We start from the raw sequence: 14028 nt of genomic DNA on the forward strand, positions 1-14028 counted from the left end.
TTGTCATAAATACCAATGGAAAGGAAGCCTGCTGTCCTTGCCCACTTGTGACTTCAAGATCCATGTACTGTGTTTTCTTTTAATTGCCCTCCAGAATGGTCAATGGTCCAGCAGAACACAGAGTTATATCTTTAAGGTTATAGGGATGGGTAATCAATGTTGTCTTCTCAGCAACGCCCAGATCCCAGAAATGAATACAGGAAAATAGCGTGTACGCTGCTCTGTTCATATGAGGCAACTCTATTGCTAATTTAATAATGAACAAAACTCCAAGTCATTTATAATGAGGAGGTCACTATTCTTGATCAAACGTTTGCATCCACATATCTGGTACATCCATTATTGAGCAGCGTGGCCCCGACCTATTTTTGATCATTTCTTGTGAAAGGCGTTTCTATACAGTATGACCTTTTGATTCCGATAGCCTTTTAAAAATTCTTTCCTGGAATGTGCGTTTTGCTGGCTAGACCAGCATTTATTGCCCACCTCTAATTTCCCTTGAGAAGGTAGTGGTGAGCTGACTTTGAACTGCTGCAGTCCATGTGGTGTAGGTACACCCACAGTGCTGTTAGGGAGGAGTTTCCAGGATTTTGAACCAGCACAGTGAAGGAACCGGGATATATTTCCAAATCAGGGTGATGTGGGGCTTGGAGGGGAACTTCCAGGTGGTGGTGTTCCCATGTGTCTACCTCCCTTGTCCTTCTAGATTGTAGACATTGTTGCTCTATTTATTTATCTCGGTGAACCACAAGCCTTTCCCTTATATCGCTCTAATGACCACACAACCAGTTAGTTAGCACAAAAGATGGTTTATTTACATACACAAGAGTTATCTCAACATGCAAACACAATATCTACTATGAATTAAACTACACCAATCAACTACAATAACCGATACTTCAGGGGGACCGGCATTGTGCAAATGGATAAAGGCCTTTATCTGGATTTCACTTGGTTGGTTTGAAGAAAGTGGTTCTGTCTCTGCTGGGCTCATCCGTCAGGTAGCGATCGTTGGTCTTGAACTTAACTGGCTGTTCCTGCTGTAATTGGATGGCACATGCCAGATCCAAGAGAGACAGAACACATGGCTGCGCCCTCTTTTATGCCCCTGGGATTTCACGCTCTTTGGGGCGGCCCTTAATCTTGGACCCAATAGTTCGACAGGGCTCTGATCATTCTCTTCGATTTCGGCCAACAAAGGGGCGAGTGCCTTGGTAGCTGGGCGGGTCCTTAGTGGTCATTGACCTTGGCAGTTGTGTTTTCTGAGTAAAGGAGTGGCGCCGATCAGTCTGTGGCTGTATCGGTTGCTTGATTGGAGTTCTATTGTCCTGTGAAAATGGGCCATTAAAATTTAAACGAGCGGGGGTTTCGGTCAGGTCTGGTTACCTGTGTTTTAGATACACATAGGCTGTGTATCTGTCTGAGTCCTGGGTTGGCCATAATTCCCATGGTCCTTTGCAGGTGGCCATCTTAGATGGCTAAAACATTACGGATTTGGAATGTGGTGTTATAAGGAGCCTTGGTGAATTGCTGCAGTGAATCTTGTCGATGGTACACATGGCTGTCACTGAGCTGATTTGTCCAGGATCATGTCCAGTTTATTGAGTGTTGTTGGAGATGCATTCATTCAGACAAGCAGAGACTATTCCATTGTACGGTAGGGCGGCACAGTGGGTAGCACTGCTGACTCATAGCTTCGGGGACCTGGGTTTGATTCCGAGCTTGGGTTGCTGTCTATGTGGAGTTTGCATGTTATCCCTGTGTCTATGTGGGTTTTCTCCGCATGCACCGGTTTCCTCCCACAGTCCAAAGATGTGCAGGTTGGGTGGGGTTATGAGCATAGGGTGAGGGAATGGGTAGGGTGCTCTTTTAGATGATTGATGCATACTCGATGGGTTGAATGCCCTTCTTCTGTACTGTAGGGATTCTATGGACTCCTGACTTGCACCTTGTAGATGGTGGACTGGCTGGTCAATAGGTGAGTTTCTCACCACAGAATTCCCAGCCTCTAACCTGCTCTTGTAGCCACAGTATTTACACAATTGGTCCAGTTCAGTTTCTGGTCAATCATAATTCTCAGGAGGTTGATGGGTCATTGAAAAGTCCATTGACGGTAGGACCTGAAAATCCAACTGGCATAAAATTCCAAATGAAATGGGTTGGATTCTCCATAGCCCTCGCTGAAATCTTGTTTGTCGCTCGGCTGGAGAATGGATTTTCATGCCGAAATTGGTGCCGGCTCCTGTTGACGCCGGTACGCCATACTCTACCTCCTCCAAACTGGCATCATCGTGACGTGTGCCATGCGTAGGCGCGTCATCGGCCGGTCCACCCGCGATGCTCCGCCCACAATGGGGCCGAGTTCCCGGCGCAGCGGGACACGTGTGATCCCAACCGTGCGGGAACCTGGCGTGACGATTGCGGACTGTGTCCAGCACCGCCACACTCATTCAGGATCCCTGCCGTTGCCAGGGGGGCTTCTGCAAGGGCTGGGGGGACTAGTGGGTGGTGGCAGGGGGTGGGCTGTGGGGTCGCAGTTGGATGGTTGGGGTCACGCACGGCTGGTGCCAAGTTGTACGGCGCGACTGTTGCAGGTCGTTAGCCATGCGCATGTGCGGCCTGGGACCCAGCCATTCTCTGGATGTTTCGGCGCTGGCAGCGGGGGTTTGTCATTGCCGGTGCTAGCCCCCCACAGGTGCCGGAATCGGTGAGGGATGCACGCCGATTTTCCGGTCTTAAAAGACCACAGGCTGGATTCTCGGATTCTGGGGTTACGTCCCAAGCTGGCGTGTGAACGGTGGCCTTTTACGCCCGAAACAATGGCGCAAAACGGCCACCGATTCCCGGTTCTGCAGGGGGCTCGCAGGACGGCAGCGTAGAGCACCCGGCTCTAGCTGCCGATACTCGCCGGAGAACTGCCAGGTCCGTGGCCTCGCATGCACATGGCGGCAGCCTGCAGCGGCCGCGCCATGCTTCATGGCGTCAGACGCTCGCGGACCCGGCCCGCAAAATGGTCCCCCCCTTCGGCTGGCTCACGTACACCGGACCATCGCCCCACAGTGCCCCCAGCCCCAAATAATCCCCCCCCCCCCCACCTGGACTGGACTGAGTCCGCAGCCGCCACGCCGAGTTCCTGATGGATCAGATCATGAGAGACCCATGCCGCCGGGAACTCGGGCGGGGGGGGGGCGGGCCTCAGGCAATGTCCTGAGGCCGTCGATACGTGGCGCATGCCGTTTTGGAGTGGGTGGAGCATCGCAAAAGCGCCACCGTCCCCGATTTGGTTGGAAACTTGGATTCTCCGGCTGGTCGCCGAACACTATTTCGATGTCGGCAACCGGAGAATCCAGCCCTCACATGCTCCGCTGGCGCCGGCACTTAGTCGCTGGATAATCTGGCCCAATGTCTTTGTCTTTGGATTGGTCTCTGTTTTTGTTCCCTGTGTCTCTGAAGAACAGCATTAAAGACAGTCGAACATTTGTTTGGGCGTCCATGGTTTGTTTGTGTGGGGCTTTGGTTTGACAAATGAAAAGAAGGATTTGCATTTCTGTCATGCCTTTACAACCATAGGAAAGCCCAAAGCACTTACAGCCAAAGAAATGCTTTTGAATTGTAATCACTGTGCAACTTTGGGAATGGCAGTTTGCACATGACAAGCTCCCACAGACAGTAATACCAAATTGTACGATTTTGCTGGTGCAGTTTGAAGTAGAACTATTGAACAGCACACCGGGGAAACTTCTGGCTGTTTTTCCAAATAGCACGGTGGGATCATTAACCTCCACCAAAACAGATGCACCGAACGCTCCCAGGAAAGGCAACATTAGAGAAAGCACAGCATACCCTTGATGCTGGAAATTGGAACTCTGTTGTCCAAGTCTTAGAGTGAGTTCTAAACTCGAATTCTCCATTTGGGAGGCCCGGCGGAGCTCAATCGCAGCAGTTTTATGATCGCCTTGCGGTCGTAAAGCAGGATGCAATACAGTGTTCCATGCTATGCAAATCCATGTATGGCGTGGAATCCCGCTATTGGGTCAACATCTTGAGCGCGCAGCCCGATAGCAAGATCGCGCAGCCCCCCACCCCTACCCACCACCCGCAACGCAAATCGACCTGACACCCCCACTCCACCCCAAATTCCCCTCCACGGAACAGCAGCCCCCCACCCCAGATTACCTGGGTGCCCACCCTCACCCCCAAATATGGGGGGGCACCCCCCCCAAAGGACCCCTGTAATATAGGGACCATCTGCTTAAAGGAACCCCCCCCAAAGACCCCCCACAAACCCCCCCCCCCAACTTTCCCCAGAAAATGGACCCCTGCCTGGAAGCTGAGAACAGTCCAGGCAGGGGCTATGGGATGCATTATTGCTGTAATACTTACCTTGCAGCTCCATGTGTCCATTGCTCATAGGAAAGAAACCGCCTGTGCCTGGTTCCCACAGATCCACTATCTGCAAGCCATTCATAGCTTTCGAGTAGTGGTCTGTGATTGACAGCTCGAAAAAAAACATCTGCAGCTTTGTTCCATTCATATCCTTTCATGTTTCAGTGGCCTAAGCGGTGAAACCCCAATATTTTATAAACACTGACCACATCAAAGCAATGTAAGTGCATTCCTATCACTCAAACATGTGATTTCACTGCTGGTATCCCCTTATCACACGATTCCTGTTGGGATCCCCTGATCACAGTGGTCTCTGGGGAGGGTCCCCGTATTACATCAGTCCCTGTGGGGTACTCCTTATCACAGGGTCCTTGTGGGTGTCTCCCAGGCAATCAAGGAGTTAGGGGCTGCTGTGCTGTGCGGTGCGGTGCGATTGGGGGAAGGAGTTTGGGACCGAAATGTGTTGTGGGGGAGGAGGGGGGCTGGGCCTCGGCCTCGGATGGTCTCTCCTATCGTGGCTCAGGCATGGGACTGGAGAATCACGGGAGGCGGAGCAGAGGGCATTGGACCCGCTAAATAGATGCAAAGGAGTCATTATGGGCCATTTGCATTTATTTGCATGCTCCCACTGGTGTTCCGTGTGGAGCCCGTTCATGCCGTCAGCAGAGGTCGGAGCACATCATTCGGATCAGCACCCTGAGCTGATCCCAATTTCCCCACAACGTCCGATTCTCCAGATAAAAACAAATTACTGCTGATGCATTACTGGACATCCTCAGCAGGCCTGACAGTTTTGACAAAGAGTCATCCAGACTCAAAACGTCAGCTCTCTTTTCCCACTGCAGATGTTGTCAGACCTGCTGAGATTATCCAGTATTTTCGGTTTTGGCCTGTTTCTCCATCCCATCGAGGAATGCGCATTCTGTGCGTCCCAGGGGCGGAGGATCCTGCTCTAAGTCTCTGGGTGTACTACTACCTGAGCCAACCTGGCACTCTAAGCACTACGGGCAAGTCTGTAACCTTCACCAACTGGTTAATAATCTGCTGGGGCGCATCACTCACCCTTTGTGGCAACAGAAATCAGAACGGGTTCTATAGGGGGAGACAATGGGATTAACCAGGTTAGCACCTAGTTTGTGAAGGTGAAAATTCACGGGTGGGTTAGTGTTTGGGGTCTATACTGGTGAAGCTGGCTGCTGAGACAATTATTAAGATGTTGGGCGGGATTCTCTGTTGGCTGACGCAGAAATCGGCAAACTCGATTGGGTGGAGAATAGGTTTCGACGCTAAAGTTGCTGCATGTGCCGATTTGACACCAAATCGCTATTCGCCGTCACCTCGGCGGCGGCATCAATGTGGTCCGGAATGCACGTACAGCAGACACTATTTGCATATAATTAGTGGGGCTGACCCAGTATTAGTGGGGCTGACCCAGTATTAGTGGGGCTGACCCACCAGCAGAGGTCGGAGCATGGCATTCCGATCAGCGGCCAGTGCCGATCCCTTTTCCTCCAGTGGCCCAAGTTCCTGATGGAGTGGTTCACTTGTGCTTTTAAAAGTCGTGAAACCGACGTCGTGGCTTCTGAGGAGAGAGAGGGGGTACAGAAAGTGTCCCCATATTGCCATAGTTTGCGGACAGTTGTGCCGCTGGCCGGGGGCTTCTGCCAGGGCTGGGTGGAGTACGGGGGGATGGCCAGGAAGTGGGCTGTGGGGCTGGGTGGATGGACACCAAACACCATTGCCGCAGCCAGAAATGCAGCCATGCAGCTGCACATGCCGCTGATAGCCCACTGTAAACTTAGAGCCACGGGTCATATAGGTGGCCCCCAGACCACTTCCCTGGTGCCCCTGACCCCAGCGTCCCATCATCTGTATGGGAACACCCCAGCACAACCAGTGCTGGGATGAGTGGGTGTGGGGGCTGTGATTGTATATGCGACTGTAGCTTGCCAGCCTACGGGTGTCAATCACGGACTGGTGAATCCAGCACCGTCTTTTTTTTTGAATCAATTGTGTTCCACATGGTGCCGGTGCTAGCCCCTCCACAGTTGTTGAATCAGCCCAGGTGCGGCGCCAGTTTTGCTGCCATGAATGTCCACCAATTCTCTGGTCTCCGACTCCAAAATCGGATTTGGCGATAGGCCGGAGAATCCCCGTTTGTGCAAAATCGGGGGCGGCACTCTTTTGCGTTGCAAACCCCCCCCACCCCCCGAGTATGCCGCACACCGTCAGGACGGCCTCAGGACAACCTGAGGCCCTCCCCCGATGCTCCGCCTCCGATTGGCCGAGTTCCCGACAGCGTGGAACGCTTATCCTATATTTCTTCGGGAACCCGACGTGGCGGCTGTAGACTGAGTCCAGCATCCCCGCAGTGGGTGGGAGCCGTTGTGTGGGCAGCAGAGGCTTTGGCGGGGGCTGGGGCACTGGTGGGGGGTGGTCCGGGCGTGGCTAGCCTGGTCAAAGGGGGACAGTTTTTGGCAGGCCGGGTCCACACGTGGCCGGCGCCAGGTTGCACACTGCAGGCTACCGCCGTGCGGATGCGCCACCACGGATCCGGCAATTCTCCGGCAGTATCCGCAGCTAAAGCCGGGGTCTCTACGCTGTGTGCTTGCCAGCCCCCCACTAGACGAGGATCAGTGCAGCTTTTGCGCTGTTTTTTCGTAAAATGCCATTGTTCCCACGCCAGTGTCAGCACTTAGTCTTCACATCGGAGAATCCAGCCCTTAGTCTTAGAAACCGAGAATCCCACCCATTTAGTTTAAGACTTGCAATGTTGTAGTTGCCTACACCAGCTGGATGGTGTAGGCTTGGTAGCGGGTCTTCTTACTGGAAGAAGAATATACTTGTCATAGAGGGAGTTATTTTTCTTCGTTAATGGGATGTAAGTATCACTGGCTGGGCCAGCATTTATTGCCCATCTCTGAAGGCATTTAAGAGTCAACCACATTGCTGTGAATCTGGAGTCACATGTAGGCCAGAGCAGGTGAGGGTGGCAGAGTTTCTTTCCTGAAGTGCATTCGAGAACCAGCTGTGTTTTTCGAACAATCAACAATTGTTTCATGGCCATCATTAAACAATGCAATATAGGTTCAGCAGACTGATTCCTGGGATGGTGGAATTGTCTCATGAGGAGAAATTGAGGGGACTGGGTATGTATTCGTTAAGAGTTTAGAAGAATGAGAAGTGACCTCATTGAAACATACAAAATTCTTACAGAGCTCCACTGTGTAGATGCAGGAAGAATGGGTGGGATTCTCCCCTAATTGGCGCGGCGGGCCGTACCGGCGCCGAGGAGTGGCATGAACCACTCCGGCGTCGGGACGCCCGGAAGGTGCGGAATCCTCCGCATCTTCAGGGCTAGGCCGGCGCCAGCGGGGTTGGCGGCATGCCAGCTGGCGCCGAAGGGCTTGGCGCCGTGCCAACTGGCGCTGAAGGGCCTCTGCCGGCCGGCACGAGTTGGCACATGCGCAGGAGTGCCAGCATGAGCTGGCATCATCCCAGCGCATGCACAGGAGGGTTCTTCTCTGCGCCGGCCATGGCGGACTAATACACCCATCGGCACGGAGGGAAAGAATGCCCTCACGGCACAGGCCCACCCGTGGGTCGGTGGGCCCTGATCACGGGCCAGGCCACTGTGGCCCCCCCCCCCCGGGGCCAGATCCCCCCCGCGCTCCCCCCCCCCCCGATAACTCCGCAGGCCGCCCGCAGAGCCAGGTCCCGCCGGTACGGACCTGGTGTATTTTACGCCGGCAGGACCCGCCGAAAACAGGCGGCCACTCGGCCCATCGCAGCCTGGAAAACCGCCGGGGGGTCCACTGCCAACGGCCCCTGACCGGCGTGGCGCGATTCCCACTCCCGCCGAAAAACCGGCGCCGGAGAATCCGGCAACCGGTGCGGGGCTCGATTCACGCCGGCCCCCCCGGCGATTTTCCGGGATCTAGAATCAGAGGACACTATTTCAGAATAAGGTTCAAGCCATTTAGGATTGAGACAAGGAGGAATATCTTCACTCAGAGGGTGGTGAATCATTAGATTTTGTCTGCATCAGAGGTGTGCCCAGTCATCGAGCATGTTCAAGGCAGACATTGATAGATTTCGAACTATAAAAGGCAACAAGAGATACGGGGATAGTGCAAGAAAATGATAATGAGGCAGTTCAGCCATGGCCTAGCCATGGCAGACACGAGGGGCCGAATGGCGTGCCTCTACTCCTATTTCTATTTTCCTCTTATTGTCTGTCTTCTGGAGTTTAGTGCATTTCATTGCTTCAACGAGGATACCCTATGGAATGTACAAAACCTTTAACCTTATTGACATCTCTGTGATTTTGGGAATTATAGGCTGTGTAATGGCCGTATAGAATTTTCTGGACCTTCCACCGCTAATTGGTGGTCTGTTCATTATTTCAAACGTCTGTTTAGAAAAAAACTTGAGCTTTTCAATGGTTCTTTATGTCCTTGAGTTATTCTCCAGGCACTGTGTCACAGACTGGGATGAAAGTTATACTGCTTGCTGTGTGTTTTTTCTTCATCACTGGCTTGGCTAAAATTCATGAACTGAGTACAGCGCACTGTTTGAACAAGAAATCTCCCTGGTAGCAAACCCAGTTTTGAAAATTTCCACTCAGGCATGAAGGGAGGAGGAGTGGAGTTTTTTTTTCATGAAGTACCTGGCTGTGATTGTCTTTTTGCAGTTATGAGTATCGGAAGGGGCCAGTGTTGAGTTAACCCGACTTTGAATGGTAACACTTCAATCCTCCAGTGTAAGAAGCCTGGTTCTAGCTTATTGTTGGAATTCTTTAAGAAGATGATTGATGCGGTGGATGTGGTGTACATGGACTTTCAGAAACTGCTGAACAAAATACCACACAATTGCTTGTTGAAGAAAATCAACGGGTTATAAAATCAGGGTTGGGGTGAGGGAGGGTACAGGGATTGGACTGAAAACTGGTTAGAGGGGAAGAAACAAAATAGGCATCAAGGGCAGTTTGTCAGCGGGTTGGAAGATTTTTAAAATTTGTTCATGGGCTGTGGGCATTGCCAGCTGGACACACATTTATTGACCATCCCTGAGAACATTTAAGAGCAAATCATATTGCTATGGATCTGGAGTCACATGTAGGCCAGACCAGGTGAGGGTGACAGATTTCCTTCCTAAAGGACATTAGTGAACCAGATGTGTTTTTTTTTACAACAATCCATGATAGTTTCACAGTTAACAGTATTGGGACTAACTTTAGGTTCCAGATTTATTCATTGAGTTTGAATTCCACCAGCTGCCGTGGAGGGATTTGGATTTATTAGCACAAGCCTCTGGATTACCAATCCATTACTAATATGCCACTGTCTTCCCCTGTTCTGCCTGACCTTGGAAGATTAAACACCTTTTTCTATTCTCTTTCCAGACAAATTTTCAAGGAATTCACTGACATGCTGGCCCAGGACCGGTCTCCCTTGGGAAACACACGCCCTGGCCCAATCCTGGAACCTGGCATCCAGGGCTGCCTGACCCATTTCAGCCTCATCACGCATGGCTTTGGGAGCCCAGCCATCTGTGCCGCCATGACCTCACTGCAGAACTACCTGAATGAAGCGGTGAAGGCCCTGGACAAAATGTACATGACCACCGGCAGTGGCCAGAGCCCACAGGACCACCCCAATAAAACAATGGACAAAGATGAGAAACACAGGAAATGAGCTGGTGGACTTTACCCCTCCCCCACTTTGCACCTGGGACAACCTGGACATGGCCAACACCCAACAACAACAGAAAAACAAAATGGCACCTGGCGGGAAGGTGCTGGCTCATACCTCCTGCGCATCATGAAATGCAAGACTGCTAATCTGCACTACTCCATGACCAACCGTTTCATTCATATACCAAATATCAAACACAAGAAGCTCCTTCAAAGTCTAAATGTTCTGTCAGTGGGTTTCCAATCAGACCCTGGGCTCACATTTTCCAGCGTGAGAGTTGATGAAACAGCCTGGCCTCCTTTGCAGTGTCGATGGTATTGAGAGTATTGCATTTCACCAGCTCCCCAAAGACCACAAACCCATTCCCCAATCCAAGAAAGGCTCCAACACATGGCACCGGGGTGTGTGCCAACATTGAGTGAGCTCCTGGTTTCAAAATTGCCGCCCTGAGTTGGTGAGAGGGGCCAGAGCACTTTATCAAAGGAAGAGAAGAAATAAAACCACAGGAGTAATAGCTTTGTGAACTTCAGGTCCTTTGATATTAACAGAGTCTTTTCAGTTGACTTCGCATGCTGGGATAGCTGGAATGCAATCGCACACTGTTGCTGTGTCTCAGTAAATAACAAGAGAAGTAGCTCCCAAAGATCCCACAGCTGACCAACATGACTAAGGACTCAAGGAAGATGGAAATACTAGTTCACCAAGCGGCTATAGGCTGAAAGAATGCAAATGATCCCAAGGCCTAACAATGGGTACCAACCATCATTGACTCTGGGGGAATTTGGAAACCAGTACACTGACACTTATACTTTGTTGCAGGGTCACCATCTCAGACTGGATCAGGATTTTCGATGTCAATGCACTATAGATGTTACCAAGCAATACTTTAGTGAGACGGAAGCTTGGGCAGAAAAAAAACATGATGGAAATGGGGCGATATGTTTCATGCACTCGATTACCAATGATTAACCTTGAATGACATAGCGATCATCTGTGAACTCGGAAGTAGGTGATGCAGATAGATGCAGGTCCGACTTATATTTTTAACAGGAGCCAGGATCAACCTGGTGAAAGTGTCCATTGAATCTCTGACCCATGCAGGGACAAAGGGAGTGTTCTAATCTTCGATAGTCACTACATAATGCAAAAGGTCACTGAGCTTGAACAAACCCTGTGGAGAACTTACTGCTGTGCTTTATTCAGGGACTCAAAACATGTTATTTTTTTCATAATGTAACTGCACGGGAGTTGGAGTGTGGATGTGATGAGGTTCTGTCAGCTCTTGAGTGCATTTCAGACTTGTACTGTTATCAAACTGGGATTCCAAATGAGTTTCTATACAAAGTGTTCATTTGTTGCAGTTCCATCCCATTTTCAAGACATTTTCAGCTAGCTGAGGAGAAGGCCTCATTTGAAGCTAAACTCAGTGGAATACGTTTGCAAAAGTTCAATGAAGCTCTTTTTGATTTTAAAACTCTGCTTGGGCCCGCTGTGTGAAATGCTCAAGTCAGTGGGTATCAGAGTGACAATCCCACGTTACTGGCTGCTGCTGCTTTATTGGACTTAATCTTCTAAATTTACATTTATTCCACAAGTGAGAGCAGGCATGGAAATTATAGGAAAAAAGTAACATACCTGAGCCTAGAAATTACTGAAGAAAATAGTGGTGGACAAGCCCTGTTAAAACAAACTGGTCGATGGCTGGTTAAAATAGTCAACTAAGGGATATTATACACACATATTTATTAAATATATGCCTGTCTACTAATGGCAACACGGGTTTCTGGGCTTTCCTTCCGTTTTATAAAGTGTTTTTAGAGATTTTCATTGCGTGTCCTCTGCTCAACATGTTGCTTAAATCTTAAAAATTAAATTATTAATCTAAAGAATTAAAAGCACCAAGACAGAGGAGGAGGTGTGACTCAGTGATGGCCCTAGTATACAGCCTAGGGGCATTGTCCTCTCACCTACTCCCCTCTGCTGCTCCTTGTGTCTGTGGGCCGAGATTCACAGAGGTACGCAATCAGGAAGAGGCACTGGATTAATGCTGAGCAGGTTTGTCTGAAATTCCTCTCAGTTATTGTAGTGGGAAAGCTGACAGTTTATTACCAAAGGATTAACACCTCTGGGGGAGAACTGCTTGCAGAGGAATGTCAGGCGAACATAGAGTCTTCTTTGATCCAATTTCAGGGACAGGGTGATCACTTTTTTCTTCTCTTCTTAAGACTGGCCAATTGGAGTCCACACTGATCATTTCAAGTCTATAGGGCAAGGGAACTCTCGCGATCATGACATGGGGGAGGGGGTCACAGGCCAGCTGTTGTCAAACCAGCACTGAACATGACATCGACTGACCTGCAACATTTACACTGAAAGGCCACATGTACCAACTTCACCTTTCCCCTCTGACCTTGACCCCGCCGGTTGACCTGTTAAGGACCAGAGACCGGCCTTTGGTCAATTCCAAATCTACTTGAAAAGCCGGGTGTGAGTGGTCACCAGACAGCCAGCAACTTGCCTGTTCTTCTCCAAATGGTGGACAGTTTCCTCCACAGGGTAAATAGGGTAATAAGGGAACCAGTGTTCTGAATGTACATATTTATTTATGTGTAATTTAATGGGTAATGTAAATATGGTGCAACCTTAAATCCTTTTTGATAAATGTGTTTACTTCTTGTAAATAGGGTTTAGTCTTCCTGTTTTCTTATTTTTTTGGAGATGTATTTTCCTGTTAATGGGTAAGCTGGGATATAATTCCTTATTCATTCCTGCACAGTTATAATGATGAGAAACGTAAAACAGGGTATTTAAATATGTTGGAGGTGCAGAGTGCCTGGCAGTGAGTTGAAAGCTGTGTTCTTCCTTAACACTCACCCAACTCTCTGGAAAAAGCAATAATTATTCTTGGTGCGAGTTATATGGTACTTTCTTTCTGTAAATGAAGCAAGAGAATTTTCTTTTTTAAATCTCTTCCGTCTGTGAATTTTAAGCCAATGGATGTTTAGGTACAGTTCCTGACAAGATGTGGATTCAGTGTCTTTCTGTCCTGTAATATAATGCCAATTGAGAAAAATAAAAAAAGTTATTCTGAATTTAATACACTGTTTGTTCATGCTGTCTGGTTTGTCCAATAAAGTGAAGGTGGGAATTCGTTTGATTTAAGAATTGGGTAGTGCAGCTATACAGGATTGGGGGCCCAGGTTGGATCAGTGGGCCTGTGTTGAATTAGGGTAGTGATGCGAGGTACAAACTCAGCTGCTGCTCCAGGACTGAATCCCATGCTTATTTAAATATGGGCTTCCTGCCCAGAAAATTGTCCTGCCCAGAGTCCTCTGGCTGACATTAGGCGCGATCTTTCTAAAAGGGAATAAAGTCCCTGAGCGAGCGTGTTCAGCCACGTGTTCCCCGGAAGACGCAGTGCCGAGAAGCACATGGCTATTCAACGCAATTTGCTTTGAACAAACAGCTCCGGTTTTTACAACGGGGAACAGCGCTCGCCAGAACTCCCCATTGTGGTGAGAGATAAAAATGGCCTCCCGATCTCCAAGGCCCCTAAAAGAATCCCAACCTCCCCCCAAATCAGCCCGAACATAACACGGGGGCGCAACAAGGGAGGAGGGTCCCCCCTCCCGCATCCACACCAGCCAATCCCAGCCCGATCACACGTGTGCACAAAATGTCAGCTTGGCAGTGCAAACCTGGCACCTCGGCAGCCAGCTGGCAGTGCCACTTGAGCACCTTGGCAGTGCCAGGCTTGCACCCAGGTGGCACTAGAAGTGCCAAGGCATCACCCTGCCCAAAGGGCATGCAGCTGGGAGCCTCTGATTCCCTTGGAGACTCCCACGAATGGTGTTCCGTCTGGTCCTTGTTTGTGGGGACCATACCAAATGGCGTTTGTGGGGACCATACCAAATGACCAAATGCCGAGGTCCCCGAGGCAAAGGGA

At 50.0% G+C, this 14028-nt stretch overlaps 1 protein-coding gene across 3 annotated transcripts in view; it reads left to right on the forward strand.

Moving 5' to 3' along the window:
* The window catches only part of tfap2c (transcription factor AP-2 gamma (activating enhancer binding protein 2 gamma)), a 120029-nt gene extending 106850 nt beyond the window's left edge, over window positions 1-13179 (forward strand). For all 3 annotated transcript variants that reach the window (XM_072514514.1, XM_072514511.1, XM_072514513.1), the window contains exon 7: window positions 9791-13179. In XM_072514514.1, the coding sequence (XP_072370615.1) occupies window positions 9791-10082 (292 nt within the window). In that variant the 3' untranslated portion in view covers window positions 10083-13179. The remainder of the gene's footprint in view (window positions 1-9790) is intronic.
* The last annotated feature ends 849 nt before the right edge of the window (window positions 13180-14028 follow it).

The sequence above is a fragment of the Scyliorhinus torazame genome, chromosome 8 (assembly GCF_047496885.1).
Source record: "Scyliorhinus torazame isolate Kashiwa2021f chromosome 8, sScyTor2.1, whole genome shotgun sequence".
Classification (NCBI taxonomy): Eukaryota; Metazoa; Chordata; class Chondrichthyes; order Carcharhiniformes; family Scyliorhinidae; genus Scyliorhinus; species Scyliorhinus torazame.